This window comes from Gavialis gangeticus, unplaced genomic scaffold (assembly GCF_001723915.1).
Source record: "Gavialis gangeticus isolate Ggan-Ray unplaced genomic scaffold, GavGan_comp1, whole genome shotgun sequence".
Taxonomy (NCBI): domain Eukaryota; kingdom Metazoa; phylum Chordata; order Crocodylia; family Gavialidae; genus Gavialis; species Gavialis gangeticus.
In genome coordinates, this window is record NW_017729012.1 from 4,618,823 (window position 1) to 4,636,244 (window position 17,422).

Sequence of the window (17,422 nt, forward strand, 5' to 3'; positions counted from 1 at the left end):
GGTCTCTACATATCAACAGCAGGTTGGGTAGCAGTGGTCCAAGCTCTGCCCACCTTCCCTCCTCGTGAACAGGCCTCTGTTCTGACCATGCTTGAAGATTATTTCTACTGGGAAAGCCTTTTCCATAACCCAGCATGCGCTCAGCAGCAGAGGTGCTGACATGGTGCATCCCCCGTGCTTTGTCCCTCCTAACCCTGCGAGATGACTAAATCCCAATCAATTAAGATGGGTGGACCTCACGGGTGTCACTGCTAGGCCCACAGGATCCTTATGGCTAGGGAGGAAGGACAAGTCCGGTGTGGCCCTCAGATGCCAAGCTAAGGCTCAGGAGCTGGCCATTAGGGGGAAAGCGTCTTTTCTCTTGGGAAGGGAAAACACTTGAGCTGGAAATAAGGGAGGCAGAACAATGTGGAAGCCTGCAAGGGCGAGATGGGGTGAGACGGGGAGGGGAAGCAGTATCCACTCCCACCAGTGGTATCTATCCGATTTGCAGCTACCCTCGGAGGGCCGTAACAAGCAAAAGCATACAATTACCGAGGAAGGAAAAGGGCACCAGGACCTCTCCCCATGCTGAGCCCAGTGAATTGACAGCTTCCTATTCCCAGAAAGGTAATAGAGCCCGAGATGCCGAAGCCCCAGTGCAATAACTCAGGACAACGTGTTGGAACACAGCTGCCTCGGGCGGCACGGACAACCAGCCGGCATGCAGCACGTGATACAATAGGAAGGGAGAGGGAAATTAGGCTACGGTCCTCATCCCCAGCTGCCCCTCACCTCTTCACAGCAAGGCACTTTACTCAGTCTATCTACTTCAGGACAGAAGTAGCCCTGCCACGATTTGAAGCTGGGGTCCCAGGGCATTTAAGACGCTGAAAGCACTCTCCTCACCTGCACGCTGCTGATCTGCTGGGGGAGGATGCGAAGGAAGTCGTCGGGGAGGTTGCCAAGGAGCGGTGGATTCCAGTTCCTGTACCGCCGCGGCGCTGGAGGGCCGGAGGAAGTCTGGATATCAATTCTGCAGGCCGGGGGGGAACAAGGACACGACAAGATAAGGCAGCAATCATTGCAACGCGTCGGCACGCTCTGCAGATGCTGACGGACCCGGTTCTCAATGACCTTTGGCTCAAATCAGAACGGGAGGTCCCATCCAGCCCCCAAAAAGCATGCAAAAGGCTGACAATTGTGAGACGTTCTAAAAATATCTGGTTATTTCAGGGTTCGGCACTGACTCAGGTGCTCTGTGTTCCTCCCTGCCTTTGGGAGGCTATTCTGCCACCACCCCCCACAACCTCACTACTGGCATTAAGGCTCCCTGAATTTCTGGGAGTGTGAAAACCTCTTCATTTTTTTTATTCCGTTTCTCCTGAAATCTTCTTCCTCTTCCACCACCTCCAAAAACCCCATTTCTTCACTGGGCTCGTTTCTTGCACCAAGGACTCCCCCAGTTAGCAACTGTTTACATGCCAGCCTACAAGCTGCTTTGCAGGAGAGACACGATGCACTCATCAAAGCAGTAAATCCCTGCCCTGGAGAGCTCACAGCCTAAGGGTGCCAGGCAGCAGGTAGGATGCAGAGAGGCATCTGGATGCTCTCGTTATCAGGTTCCCAGGCATTTTTGGAAGGAACAAGGGCAGCGCAGACCTGATTTGCATCCATCGGGGAGGAAGCTGGCGGGGAGCAAATGTGGCTGCTTGAAAGAAGACATAAAGCTGGCAGTGGGGCTGAGGAAGAAGGTGAGAGGAAATCTCTGCTCCGGCAGATTTCATATCCACGTGAAGAGGCCTTATCGCCACCTCTGATCGCATGCGTGCGTGCGCCCGCGTGCAGATTTTATTTTCAGAGCTGTCAGCGAAGCGTCAAAGGCGGCAGGAGGTGATGATGACTGCGTGTGAATGTCAGCGTCTTCATTATCACTTACACTTGGGGAAGAAAACAAATAAAAGCCTCTTCCCTGGCGATGGCTGCTTTTGAACGTCCCTTTGCGGCATGCTGGCTGTCCCCGCTTTGCCGAGTGCCCGGGGGTGCCCGCCACAGCACAGAGGAGGACTCAGCCACACCAGGATCAAAGGGTGCTTGTGCTCGTTGAAAGGCTCCTCCCGTCCACGAGGCTGGACCAGCGAACCACATCTATTAACCTCCCACCACGCTCCCCAGAGCGAACGCCTGCTCCAGCTGCTCTTATGGAGTCGACTCAGACGAGGTCAGCCCAGGGTGACTGCGGATAAGCCCAGCTCCACAGCCCGTGTCTCCGTGGCCCATGCCTCTAAAATGAAAGCTGAGCTGAATCCACTCCACTTTGTACATCGTAAGAGCAGCCTTTGGCCTCAGCTGTCCTCAAGTCAGTAGTTGGACAGCATCTCAGCCCAAACCCCAGTGTACACGGTTACAGAAGAGACTCACTGCACAGGATCAGATCTGTCATACGCACCCATTGCTACTCCACTGTACCTTTTGTCCGAGCTTTTAGGAGGAAACCAGGCTTTTCACGTGGGGCTATAATAAGCACCTTGTTACTCTCGGGATCATAGAAAGGAGAGATGGAAAATACACTAACAAATGCACAAAAGCACGCGTGATATTTTCTCCCTGTGAACACAGTTTAAGTGCTAAGGAGCTCTTTAATCTGGTAGAGAAAGGCACAACAAGATCCTACAGCCGGTAGATGAAACCAGAGAACATGCACGTATTTTTCCAGCAGGTAACCATTTGGGGACATGCTACCACAGGAGGTAGCGGGCTCTCCATCTCTTGATGTCTTTAAAATCCAGACTGGATGCCTCTCTGGAAGCGATACTTTTATTCACTAAACTCCAGGGCTCACTGCAGAGGCAATCCTCAGCAATCCCTCACGGCTGAGGACGGCTGTCTTCCATAATTGCTTTATCCGTGGGTCCGAAGATGACTGATGAGGCCAACTGGGCATCAACAGACTCTGTTGTAACTGGGACATGCGTTTCCATGCGGGGTGGGTGACAGAGATAACATAGGGAATTTTGGTGCACAGATGAGCTCATGGGCCCTTTTGCCTTTCAATTTCAAATGCATCTCGGCAGATGCATCAAATCCAGATGGGACTTCACAAGGATGACATGTTCCACGGCCTCAACAGCAAGAGGGACACAACGTGGGTCCCCTGCCTCGACTACTCCACGTGTCTGCCAGCTGAGCCAAAGGAGAAGCCACGTGAGCTTTTGGCCGTGGTGACCCGCTCCACCAACTCTCGAGCGGACACGTATTGCAGCTGAATCGCACCTCCCAGACAGCTCGTAAGAAGCACATCTGTTCCACGGTTCAGCTTTCTAAGTTGCCCCCAAAAATGCAGTAGGCCCTCTACATGCAAGAGCACATGGGCTAATGGAGTAATGGCCATCTCCATCATGCTAGCGTTTATGGCTACAGACAACAAAAGGCTGAAATCAGAGTTTTACAAGATGGATAGCCATCGGCTCGCTTAGAGAGATGCCACCTGGTGTTTTTTCAGATGAAGTCAAAGCTCCCCCATCTCCGCTGGCTAATTTTTGACATTCCTCTCAGTCCAGGAATTACTTTCTCGGCCTTTCAGCTGTTCAGTTTCTGAAGCCCCTGTAGACACTTTCATCCAGCTGTGAACTTCATTCATCTTCTCTGGCTCCTTCTCACCCAGTCCCAATTAGCTCCCACCAGATGATCCTGTGAGAAGCCAGCCCCTGTACAATCAAACACCATTTCTGCAGCCTTGCAATGGGCCTGGTCCATTTGCCTTTCAATAACGCTCAGTTTCTGGTCAAAGCCCCACAGCAAGACAACAGAGAGCACAGATGGCGGCTCCCCTCTGCTCACACCAGGGTTTCATCTGGATCACACTACAGGTGTGCTACGGCCTCTTCTGGGAAAAGACTTCATCAGGACTGAAGGCAGGGGTGAAACTCGTATTGCAGTGGTGTGCTGCTCATCCAAGCTCCCATTTCGTGTCTGGTGAACTCATACCCAGGCCACTCCTGCTTCATGTGCTCAGATTTGAACGCAAGCTCCAAATTTTGGCTCACTTGCACATCCCTGCTGAGAGGTGAAGTTAGGGAAGACGGAAGAAAAACTCCCAGGACCAGTACTTTGTACATCTCTCGGACAACCATGTGCACAGCAAGCCCCAAGGGAAACCAGCCTGCCACCCAGCCGGCTTCGCTCCAGTTCCTTGGACTGGGATCCCTGACCCCATGGTTCAATCCAACAGCATTTCATCCTCAGCCACACGCCAGCAAGCACAGCCCAGCCCTCCTCAAGTGTCCCGATACCTCTGCACCCACCTACACCGCCTGGATCTCCCAGGCATGCTCATACAGTCCAGCCTGCAAAAAGAAGTATGCACAGAGGGAAAAACCTTGCTCCTCCCAGCACTGCAGGCTGCACCCCAATGCCAGAGGCTCTTCGTCACGGTAGCACGGGCATTCCCCTCCTGACGCTTCATTTCCTACAAGACAATGGGCTAATGGCAAGTGGGCTCAGCCCCGTGGTGCTTACCTGGGAGGAGGGGTGGGAGGAGCTTGGGGATACTGCCGGTCAAACACGTGCATGTCGTAGGCAGGGGGCGAGTACACGGGAGGGGGCTCTTCATCCGAACTGTCTGGTTCCAGAGTCCGCTCCAAAATCTGTGCAAAGGGAGAAAGAAGAAATGAAAGACTGGCGGTGAGCTGGCAGAAGACACCCTGGAAAAGGCAAGACATGCCGCGAAAGCCCAGCCGCTCACGGTGCCTCCCTGCTTGGGCATTGGGACATAAGGCAGGGGTAACTCGTGTGAAGGCGTGGGGGGAAACCACTGTGAAACCAGAATTGGACCCATCACACCATTTTATTTTATTTTATTTTTTTTTTAAAGCCAGCTAATCTGGGGGCTGCCAGTCCCAGTGCTGGGGCTCTAGGAGATCTTGTCATAAATTGCTGGTTAGGAAACCTGCGGTTTTCAGAGACAAAGTCAGACTACCAGGGGGGAAAATTGCTAGCTGAACACAGCTACCTCATCTGTGCTCCCTGGGGAGAAAAGGGCAGACACAAAACCTCTGCCAGAACAAACATGGGTGTGCAACTAGTGTAACTGGAGCTCCCTTCCCTGCTATTCAGCTCCTACTGACTTCTACGGAAGAGTGCTCCTCGCCTGCTGGCACCAGGCGCGGGTATGGCCTCAGGTGAGCTGCCCTCCTCCAGGTACTGCCTCAGTTTCCCTCTCCTTACGGCCTTTCATCAACGGCTGAGGGAGGCCTGCACTTCACTTGGTGTGGAGGCAGGCATGCTCCCTCCAAACACAAGCACTCCCTTTACCCAGGCCTGGCTTTTGGGACAGTCTTGAGCTGTGCAGACTGCTGTGGGGCGCTGAACCAACTCTCAAATGGAGAACACGGCTGCGCCACCTACCCCCGGGAGAGGCCCTGGATGAAGTGTTGGGAATGGTCAAGACTGGGTGAGGACCCACTTCTCAGTCTCCTCCAAAAGGCAACACTTCGGGTGACGGTCTTCAAATTCGATCTTGGCTCGCTGCATCTCTAGCCGGACATTAAGTAATTATGAGATGCCCCAGGCAGCTAAGGTACTTCAGGTTGCTTTACTACCATGTCCTCCACGTGCAGACCTCAGGAAGGGCATGTGGGGGGTCAGTGGGGGCTTCAGATCAGGCCTCAAGTGCTGTTTAAAACAAACCCCTCAGGCTTCATACTTTCACCAGCCACACACTCGAGGTGTTTGCCTGCCTGCTCTCATCCAGCCATCACCTCTCCCTGAACTTCCTGCATTTTTTTTGACCGCCTGGCCTCCCATGCGACTGATCCCAGAGCACTGCATACCTGGCTGCCCTCGCACGCACTTGACAACAGCTTGTGGAGAGTAACTCAGCGCTGCCAACTCCGCGCGGAGAACAAACACTTTGCAGAGCGTTTCCGCAGAAGCTGCTGAGGTCACACGCTGCACACAAGTGCTGCCAGAGCCGTGCACTTGTGGTCAAGAGACCTATTCACCTGAGCTACTGGCTGCTAAAGTTCGGGTGTTTCCTAATAAGCACCGCAGCTGGGCGACTGCCAATACGTCGCTCCCCTGGGGAAACATTGGTTTTAAACAACGAGCTGAGCTCATACGCACAAATGGTTTGAGAGGGAGGGGGGGAAGGCACATGGATCCTCCACCTCTGATGCTCGTGGCCGATGCTTCTCTTTCAGGACACACTCAGCTGCTCACAGCTGGACTACATTGACTAAGCATAGGAACAGGAGGAGCAGAACTTCCTTTTCATGACCATAGTTTCCGACTCTAGAAACTATGACCAACATATTCAACCACAGCCTTAGTCACAGAGCCACAGGCACCGTCACACAGATGTGTAGCACGGGGACACGTAGGAGGGGGAGGTCCAGAAAATAAGTAGTCATAAGAACATAAGAGATGCCAGACCGAGTCAGACCACAGGCCCGTCTAGCCCAGTTTCAACCTCTTCCTAGCCCTGGCCAAGTGATCCATCTTCCAGACCAGGAAGAAAAGCTCTCATGGGGATGGGAAGCTGGGTGACTGTGGTGCTGCCTTCCTTTCGCTCATCTCTGCACATCTCCAGGATTTCATGGGTGGTGTCCACGGGCTCTCGGATACATCCAAGAGGCACGGGCGCTAGCTGTTATTCTCTGCTCGGTATCTCCCGCTCAAAACCCAAGTTTTTAAAGCTCTGATCTGCACTCCCGTTCCTGCTTTTTCAGTCTTTCTTCCAGCCTTTCAATTGTTAGACATTTGATGGCCACCAAGGAGGGCTTGCAGAGCCTGTCCCGACCGATCTGCCCCTTGATCTGCACCCTCCACAGCTGCGAGCACTCAGCAGCCCGGGACAGTGGTGCTCTACTCTCTAGCCCCGGGGACCAGGTAAATGTTGGGGGACCGGTCCGCAGGCCAGATCCCACGGGCAGGGTCAAGCTGTGGGTGTGGCCGGCCCATGTCCACATGCCAGCCCAACCCCAACACGTGGTGGCATGATCTAGCGCACCAACGTGGGGCTTCCCATGGGTCCATGACTTGGCACCAGGAGACCGGCAATTAATGCTACTGTCTCACCACCAAATTTCCAGACCCGTGAGCTGGGTGACACGGCTCCACAGGCCAGATGTGGGCCAGGGGTTGAGCATCACTGGCCTAGGAGTTCCCAATAATGAGGCTCCACCTCTCATTACCATGTTTCATCAATCACTAATGGACCTAGCCCCCACCATCCACAATTCACTTTTCCAGCACTGTGCATCATAGGATCTTAAAGCACTTCACAAATACTAATAAATTAACCTGCCCAAAGGCTCCCCGTGAGTAGGTAAAGAGGTCCAATGGCCAAGGTCACGCAGGAGTCTCTGCTCCCAGGATTTTGGCCCCAGATGCTCAAAACACGGCACCCTCCGTCTACATGACCCCGTTAGAAGAGGTCAGGCCCCTGCACCTGCGAGATCCCACTGCCATGACACTAGAAGCTATGACTCTCTCCCTAGAAACTCTCATCTTGCCAGGATGTTTTAAATCCATAAATAGTTTAAGAGCCTCTTGTAATCTGAAGCGGTTTTCCAGCCACCTACTTTGCTAAGCGTGATGTACAGCCGGCTCTTGTCGGCTTTATTCCCATACTCATTTTGGAGACTCCCTGTGCCTCTCGTCAGGTCTTTTCTTTCCCATTTTTTGTGCTTATGAAACAAAAGGCCAAAAATCAGCATCGACTGACTCGTTTCCCCGTCAAAAGAGAGCAACCTAAAAATAGCTCCTTTGCGAGTAGCGAGGGAAATGTTCGACCTCGTGCCTTTGCATTTTGCAATGCCAAAAGAATTAAACAAAAATTATTTGCTCGCAAAACAAGTGTGCAATCCAGTGAGCGAATGCTGCACGCAAGGTTTCCCCTCTGGTATTTTTGTTCTAATCCACAGAGATCTGGCAGCTTCCCACCCTGCCGCGCCATACGTTTATCTGCCATTATACCATTAAGCCACGAGATGGCTCTGTATTCTGCATAGTTCCTGACAGAGCAGGTTTCCTGGTAAACAAAGTAGACAAAGCCGGAACCAGAGCTATGTGGAAGCCTGCTTGTGCCTGTATTTATTAGCTGTTTTCTTCAACAAACCTCTTGGGCCAGATTGAAATTCTTCCATTATTCCCCATGTCCCGTATCTCTTCTCCCCGGTTGCAAACCAGAGATCCAAGCAACCTGGTTACATGACATGCAGCAAAGGTACACTCCTTCCAGCCTCTTTCTTGTTCCATGCTGTTGCCATTTTCCACTAGGAGGTTAAAGAAAATGCTTGCTGGGAGACAGAATTGCATTTCGTCCTGTTTTTATTTGCAAAGGAAGATGCTGCAGTCTCTTTCTCAACAGCAGACAAGGGGTAGTTTGCTATGCCCTAGCACTGGGATCTCAAAAAGGAAACCCTTGAGGTGCAAATGCAAAGGGCCATCATTTTGCCTGCCACCAGAGACTGAAAGAGGGAGCTCCATGGCTGAAAATGAGAAGCTCCTCATTCACGGTTGAGAGATAGACGGTTGCTGATGATTTGCCTTCTCCGTGGATCAGACGGAGAAAGGTACATAGGACCAGATCCTAATCAACCTCCTAAGCCAGGAGTTGGCAACGGTTTTCAATGGGGAAGCCAGCATGACCCAGCTCAAGTCCCAGGGAAGCACGCAATAAGACCGGGATGCCACATGTCCCTGCCACCCAGTTGTGACGGGGTGGCAAAAGCCCCTCCTTTGCAAAAGCCTGGCGTGTCACAAAAGTAGGCACGTGAGGGTTTTTCAGGGATTGGAGGAGGGTGGAAGAGGATTATATGTAGGTACCTCAGTCCCCTTAGGTGCTAAGGTGGACTAGGATGTGGCTCATAATACACCGTGACTCATAGGTACAGCATACAAGTTGCATTAACATACCTGGGGGCTGGACACGTGCAATAAGAGCAAGCTACGGCCCTCCCATAAGCTTCAGATTCAGCCTCATTTCACCCTCCCCGTCTCTTTCTGGGTCAGTGGGTATGAGCTGTGCCGTTCACTACATTATTTCCACAGGAAATGTCAGCAAGAAGCTATTTGACCCATTCTCCATTTCGGGTCCTTGCAGTTTCATTCCTACATTCATCACGCATGTCAAGACTGGAGAACGGCTACACTCTTTGCTGAAAGGAGGATAAGCGTCGTATCTGACGGAGGGGAAGGGAAGCACTGGAGCAAAGTCGAGACTGGTTAGTAAAACTGCCGAAAACGAAGGATAAAAAGCTCTTCCGTACTCGGGGGACCTGCTTCTTCCAACTTCAGTGCCTACAACACAATTAACTCCTGCCCCGAGGCCGGGTCTGGCTATGGTGCTGTTTCTTGCCATTACAGGGCTCAACACTCAGCTGAATTAGAGCCCGATGACAATTTCTAAGGATCTCAAAGCGCTTTAAAGCATTAGGTATTGAAGTTTGCCCTCCCTTCCTCCCCCTTTTCTGTGCATTATTACAAGCAATTTTGCAGATGAGGAAATTAAGGCATGAGGAGGCCCCCTAAAAATCACCCAGGAAAACATCAATGCAGAAGCCCGGACTCTGACCGCACAGCCCCTTCCTATAGACACCAGGTAAAACGCCCATCTTTTTTCTGGATGCCAATTAACAGCGACTCTGGGCAAGGGGATGGGATGGGTAATGGATGTTACCTCGGGGGGGATACTGTCATCGGAGTCCGAGCTGTCGTCATAGCCACCGCCGTCCAAGTTCATCTGCAAGAGCTGGTCAATGGTGGCATCCACGGCCCCGTTGTTGGCCCTCAGGACACATTCAATGATGTCATAATCCATGTTGGGGAACATCGTCTTGAAGTCCTCCATGGCTTGGTTGAACTCCAGCCGCCGCACCTGCCGGCTGGGCCGGCTGTTATTGAGCTCCTGAGCAGAAGAGCTGTTCCTCGAGCTGCCATTGCTGCTGCTCCTCCGGAACAGGCTTGTCATTTTGGAGAGCTGTTTTTGGAAAATGTTTGACCCTTTGAAAACTATTCGAGAGACAACACAAAGAATAGGAGATGATCGATCCCAGCAGAGGCGGTGGCGGCAACGGCGGCAGGGAATGCAGCACCGCCCGCCGGCTTCGGCGTCCAGAAATTACGTGGGCATCCTTTGAAACCACCGCCCAGCGATCCAGCATGCAACGGAGGAGCATGCAGGAGGCCTCAGCAGAAGAGCCACACAACCACGGAGAGGCCAGGCTCGCAGCAGTCCCACGCCGGCGCCAGCGAAGGAAAGGCCTTCAGCAACACGGCAGCATCATTTAACCTGGGAACAGGAAAGAGAGAGACACGTGTTGGACAGTCTCATGAAGAGCCAGCAGGACCCCTCTGAGCCAAACAGAAGGGCGTTTTGGCCTATAAAGGGATCCTTTGGTCAAAAGCACCGATTTCTTTTTTTTCCTTTTTTTTTTTTTTTTTTGGTGGAAAAACCTCGGGCTTCCCTGAAATAGCTGATCCTGGAAGTAGATCCAAAAACCATCTGGGAACCGTTATGGCGCATGGGTGTGTGGCTAGCTCAGCAAACGGCATGTTTCAATAACCAGTTTATAAATGTTTTCATCAAACTCCCCATTCAAAACCTGCTGGGCTGACACTTAAACCCTGGGAAAGCAGCTCCAAACACTCTTAAAAAGTGGCTGAATTTTAACCCTTGGTCTTGACAGCACACATTGAGAACATCATCTCCGGCTCAGCCAAGAGCATGGTCACAGAGCTGTGTCAAATCTCTAAAGTTGGTCGAGTCCGATTAGCTATTAATTACCTGTTGGATCTGTCATCAAATCCAACGAAGGAGAGAGCACCGCATCTACTAAATGAATGCCACATTTTATCCTAGCTTCATTAAATGGGGAACATAAGGAGGTGATGATCTAAGATACCAAGCAGGAGTGAAATGATGCTGGAAAGGCAGTTGGTTCTGCCAAAACTTTGCAAACACCTCATTAAGCAAAGAAATATACCTGGTACCTGAATAGCATGGAGCCGTGCATACTCTCCCCTTGCTAGGCTAGGCAGGGAGGAAAAGCAGAGCCCCAGTCGCGTCTGCATTTCTCTAAGTTCGCAGGTGTATTAACATTTTACAGTGACTAAGTGGCCCTATTTATGAGGCACTTATGGAAATGAGCACCATTATCTGCAGAGGGAGCTTCAGAAGGTGATTTGAAACCTGCGTCAAATATGTGAATCCAATGCATTCGCCTGGATTTGCCATCAAGAGACCGCTACTCGCTGCGGTCATTCAGAACAGGAAATAAAAAAGGACCGGTGTCACCGGCATTTGGATGACATGTTGCCTTCCTCCCTTTTACTTCTGGGTTTCAAGTCATCGTGCTTGTTTCCTGAAGACCATACTATTCTTTTTTAATAAATCTCTCCTCTGCAGTAGAGATTCACGGGAATTACAGCTACAAAGAGCGGAGGCCAGTGCTGCACTGGAAGAGGCGACAATAGGAAATACTGAGTGATGGGAGGAAAGAGTTTCTAAAAGCATCCTTCCAGGAGCAAATCGAGAAGCTGATCGCTTATTGTATTCCCATTGCAAGAACACCTGGGAAGCCATAACGAGGGCTCCAAGTTTCCTAGGCTTTGGTCAGAAACACGCTCTTCGGTATCTGAATTGTGGTAGCACCTGCCAACCCATTATGAACTAGAAGCCCGTTTTCCCCGTGAAAGCCAAAACAAATGAGGGGCCCTGCCTCAACCAGCACATGATCCAAGCAATCATGATATAAAAGGGCAGAGTGAGTCTGAACACAACTGCTCAAAAACTCCAATTATAGCATTATTGCTCTCAAATGGTTAGATATCTCTTTAAATGAAAAAAAGAAAGAAAGAAGGGGGAAACGAAACCAACTCTGACAATGTCAGGGACGGAGCTAAATGCTTTGCAGCACAGCAAATCAGCCCTTGGGAAAAGCCACCAAATCCAAGATTAACATTCAATTTAAAACCATAAACAGATTATATAGCTACTGCTTCTCATTTGGAGACACAGGGCCAAACTCATTCCTGGATTAACTTGGTTGATTAAAGAGAGTTACATCGGGGACAAATTTGATCCATAATATCATTTTCAAGGGCTTTTCCAAGTGGCAGGTGGAGCCTTGCAAGACAATGGTCCCTAAAATTGTATTCAATTAAACACCCCCACCACCACCACCACCAAACAAAATGTGTTATTTTAAAAGAAAAACGTCAGGGGAATTTCTTAATGAAACATCACACAATTGGATCCAAAACCATCAGGCAGAGCAATCTCCTTCTAAAGTTACCCATGCAGAACTGTTCCCTGTTTGAGCAGATATATTATGCATGAAAGTGATGTTCCTTATGCTAACCCATTCATGTTCGCAATAAAGCTGCAGCCTTTTACACCTTGAGTTATTCCGAATAATCTAGTAGGCTGCAAAGGGATCCAGGTATTTCCTGGGCACCTGGGGCTCCTCCAGAGACCTGTACTAAGCCCAACAAAATCAAGAGTGGGAATCATGTTGCATTGCCCTTCGGTCCGAAGTCCCTTTCCCTTCTCCAAACGCAGCCCTGCTCCATTACAGCTTCGTGCGAATGCTGTCTTTGGCAAGCATTTATGGGTGTCCTGACCTTGCTTGTATTTCCTCCACAGCGATCTGTACTATCTTTATCGATGATGTGCATTACAGCACTGGGGGCACAACTGTGTTCACCCCTGCATATTTTATTACATGCACACACACACAGGGCAATGCCCTCACTAAAAATATATGCTTTTCCATACGGAAATGCACCTATGGTTGCCCCAACAAAGCCAGCCGGGATGTGTACGAGGTGCATGCTCCCCCTGAAATTCCTCCCGTCCTTTCGATTTACCACGCTGGGATTTTTCATTCCTCCCGTTCCATCCAGTTTTTCGCTTAGCTTTCCCTCTATCCCCAGGAAAGCAGGCGTGTTGGACAACCCCTGTGAAACGCCGCTGACGTTGGCTGCGAAAATGCACCGCTGCTTCAGCCAGGAGAGTCCTGGGTTGGATCTGCTTTCTGGATAACCTCCCCTTACCTTGGCAGCCCTGAGCTCTCCTGAACCAGGGGGCTGAGTCTCCAAATCAAAGCTCAGATCCTGCAGCTGGAACCACAGGGGATGACTCGGAAACCCACGGATATCCCATTGCAGGAGGAAAGGCGCCGATGCCGAAGTTAACATCAAATGGCAGTTGACATCACTGAGTATCTTGTAGGATTGCTCAAAATTTCCAATACATCCCTTGCACTTTTGCAGCCCCTTCTATCTGGCAATCCCAGGGGACTTTTTATGAGACAAGTCTCCTCCATGTCTCGTACCTGGGGGCCGTGGAGGCAAAAGACCTGCTACAGACTCAAGGTGGGACCTTGCGTAGAGCCAGGAATGAGACCCAGCTCTCTTACCTTCCGTTTCCTTGCATTATTCACTTCACCGTGTTTCCTCCCCATTGTCACGTAACTGTAGGCTGAACCCAGATCTGCACGTTTGGTTGCCAAGCCGTCGAACACGTAGCACTTACGAGGCCTGTCCTGCTTCGCGACCGAAAACGAAGACAATCGCTAAAGGAGTCTGAACGGAGTCCAGAAAATCTAATATACTGATCGGGGGTGTGTGTGTGACGGGGTGTATTACCTAAAACAGATGTTTCCAAAAAGCACTGAATACTCAGAAATAAAAGCCAGGATATGAATTACGACGGAGGAACTACACAGATGGCTACAAACACTTTGATCCCTGGAGCCCTGTAATAACGAATCGCAGCACAGGGCTCCCACCTGCTAGGCTGATGGTATCCCGTCTATTCACGCTGCAGCCCAGCACCCAGCTGGCACACGGGGAGGAAAAAAAGATAATCCTCAGACGTCCCCTGAAACCCACTTCAGGGAGAGGATCCGAATTAGCGGAAAGCACTTCTTAGCAACTCAGCAGGCTCTGACCGGCGGACAAAACAGGCAGTGACCTCCGTGGTCAGAGTCTACGGGAGTTTGGGACTTGTGCGTGCTCTTCTCTTTACCACATCAGATGCAAGGAGGACTGTTCAGCAACATGCCTGCTTGTTATAGAAAACAGCTTTGCAACAGCAAAAATACAGATGCCCAAGTAAGACCTCAAGTTTCCAAAAATTCTGTGGAAAACTGTCTTTTTTTAGTTGGCTGCCTACAGCAGGGGTGTCAGACTCAAATGGGCTGGTAGGCCATATCCCCTGCTCTGGCCGCAGCGGGCACCACCCGCGGTGCCAGCAGGGCTGCCAGAGATCCAGCATCCACAGCGAGAAGCCGTGCCACTGCAATCAGAGTTGCAGCTGCAGGGGAAGACATTGGTCATCCAGGTGTTAGCACTAGGTATGCGGGTCCTCTCACAGCCCCCCTCTCCTGTCCTGCAGCCACTACTGCCACGAAGCCCCTGCATCACTGCGTGCGGCCGATTCCCATGGCCGCAGGCAAGGGGGAAGGGTAAATTCTGCAGCAGGGGCTATGCCGACACTTCGCCCCACAGCAGCGTAAAGCCAACTAGGGGATGCACATCCCACAAGCAAATGACTCCTTCTCCTTTATTCCAGCCCCCGCCGGTGACTCCGGGGTTGTCCGTGCAGTCGCGTTGCAAAGCCCTGGGAAAAGACAGTGATCTAAATGACCGACCTCCATGGGCCGTCTATCTGATCCTCCACCAGCTTATAAGGAGTCCTCGGTTTTCAGTGGCACTCACCCTGGGGACCAGATGAAAATATAAGTCCTTAGGAGTGCATGTCAAGAAAGAACAAGACATCTCCCTTGCTCCCGTATCAGCCTGCTTTGTGGACGATGAGGGAAATCTGCGGCATAGTAAAATGCTTAGGAAGAGATTGGTCCCAGGTGTGTTAAGCCTTAATTAACCATTGCTGAGAGCCATCTTGTACCAGTGAATTTAAGCTCTAAGGGTGTGTACAGAAGTGCTCCATGCACATTTTACAGCGCTGTAATTTAGAGCCCTTTTTATAGCACTATAAAGTTACAGCGCTTAGGGATGAAAAGAAGGTTTGGGGAGATTGAGAAATCAGCCACGTGACGCAGCCTCACCTGCTAGCCTCATACAGTCCAAAAGGATGAGTTGGGCCATAAAAAAAGTCACGAAATCAGGGTAAAAAAAAATCATGAGATGTTTAAAAGAAAGTTAAGTATGTGAATGATTTTGCCGCCTTGCGTTTGAGCCTTTAGGGATCTTGTTAATGCGCTTTTCTCTGAAGCCATGAAGGTTGGAGACTTCCCTTTTTGTTCCCTCTTAACTGAAAGCCGCGGCTTGCGCACAATTATCTGAATTGCACCCGCTGGGAAGAGCCCAGAGGCATCCTGGAATATCACTTTATACGTGACAAGTGCTGGGCGTGTGAGCAGAGCTTCCCTGGACCGGACTGGGGCATTCAGCACTCCTATGAATCAGGCTCCACATCAACAGAGAACAAAATCAGCTTGTTCTGATGCAAATGATCCTTTTCTGAAGAAGGTGTTAGTCAACATGACATGAAAGTCTGAGACAGCTCATCTAAATTACAGTCCACGGCATATAGCGTGACTGAGCCCAGTAACACACTGAATAATTGAAAGCTTCTGGTCGGAAGACGAGAAAAATCATGGATGCGTACAACATGTTATATGCCAGCCAAACTCCACAGCACATCTGGGTTTAAACAACATGGAGGGAGGGCAGTGTTCAGACATTGCCCAAACCAGGAAGCACATAGACGATAGCATGCAGCTTGCGAGAAGCCTGCTGAGAAACCCAGTTCAGGTAGGCAGAGTACAGAAATGCCTAATACTTCTGACGCACAGACCTGTGCCTTTTGACATGCCTCCAGTTTAGATGCACACACAGATGCAAGCGACAGTAATGACAAATTTGGCTTCAAAGTACTGCCAATCCATTAATACAACCTGTCTTTATTAGCCCCTTGCTCTTGACAGGGCCTTTTATCAGCAAACCTCAAAGCACTTTAAAGGCCTGCGTTAATTTAAGATCACAAATATCCCTCTCCAGAACGGAGGAGACCTTTACCTTTGCTGATCGGTATTCCTCACGTCCTGTTTGTAATCATTCCTCTTTATTTTGCTTGTTAAGGAGCAGAGGAATTTGCTGTGCTACTAATACTGTAAACGATTGCGAAAAGACAGTGAGACGCTGTAGGAGTTGGAGAAAAAGCAAAGGGTATGTGGATTTCCCAAAAAAGGCAAGAAGAGGGATCTTGCCTAATTCCTCGCTCAAGAAAAACACTCCCAAAACAGCTGGCGGGTAATGAACTGTAAGCAGGATGGAGAGTTACAGCTGCGCTGGAAACATTTGGCGGCAGAAAGTGGACATTTAGGATATACAGAAAATGTTCTAGTTCATGGAAAGCATAAGGCACAATGCTGTTATCGGGTCTGGGAGCCATCGCTGGGCAAAACTATCAAATCCTGTCCCACTCGGGGCAAGTCACTTCAGCAGAGATTTTAATATCTGCCTATGGGATTTGGACACCCAATTGCCAATCAAATGAATCTCTTTGCTAAGGGCAACCTTCGCTCGTCTTTGCTTCAGGCTCCCCATCTGTAAAATTAGGTTAGAAACGCTTATCCAGTGGTTGTCTGGTCACTGTATAACGGGGGGGGGAAAAAGGCAGAGATATTTCTTGCTCTTGCACAACTCAAAACTAGCTTTGATTGTGTACCTTCCTCCACTCTTGCACTGACGCACACAACCGTGTGAATGTCCATGGCACTCTGGCACCTCGAAACAACTTCACATGCTCCTCTCCCAATTTTGCAGATATGGGAACAAAACAGACAGCTCGGGTCACAAACGGGCAGTGGCAAAGAGAGCGGCACACGTTTTAACCCCCACTCCCACCCTCCTGCAAGGATATCCCAGCTGGTTGTATGGACCTTGGACTGCAAGTCGCTGTATCCAACTTGTTCAGCTGACTCCGAGAAGAGCGTGGGCAAATCATGCTTTACCGATAAAAATTGCCAGAGCATTAACATTGCTGAGCAAGGAAGAGGGGAGGGGCGGGGGGGGAAGGGACACATCACAGCTTTCTGCTAGATGCATTAGTACATAATGGAGAAATATAAATCTAAGAGCAGATTGCATTCAATTATGGGAGTGTCAAAAAAAAGTGCTGATAAAGACCCCTCGCCGGGCTCACCAAGGCCCCAACCGTTCTCCTTGGACTGTTCCCGTCAACTCAAGTACCACTATGTGTGGACAAACAAGAGCTTCAATAATGCAGTGCAAAAGCACCTCTGATGGCCCCACAGGCTGTCTGAAGTGGCAGGGAAGCGTGACAGCTCATTTGCACCCTCTCTCCAGCTTTGGGTGGGTTTTCACAGCTGCAAGGCAGAAAGGGCCCTGCAGACCTCCTTGGAGACCATAAAGTTTAACTCAATTGGCAAAGCCTGGCAACCTGAAC

At 50.4% G+C, this 17,422-nt stretch overlaps 1 protein-coding gene across 3 annotated transcripts in view; it reads right to left on the minus strand.

The window, feature by feature from the left end:
- CUEDC1 (CUE domain containing 1) overlaps positions 1–17,422 on the minus strand; it is a 96,155-nt gene that overhangs the window by 10,227 nt on the left and 68,506 nt on the right. For all 3 annotated transcript variants that reach the window (XM_019511078.1, XM_019511080.1, XM_019511079.1), the window contains 3 exons: positions 9,662–10,273; positions 4,498–4,625; positions 889–1,015 (listed from right to left, as the gene is read on the minus strand). In XM_019511078.1, the coding sequence (XP_019366623.1) occupies positions 889–1,015; positions 4,498–4,625; positions 9,662–9,952 (546 nt within the window). In that variant the 5' untranslated portion in view covers positions 9,953–10,273. The remainder of the gene's footprint in view (positions 1–888; positions 1,016–4,497; positions 4,626–9,661; positions 10,274–17,422) is intronic.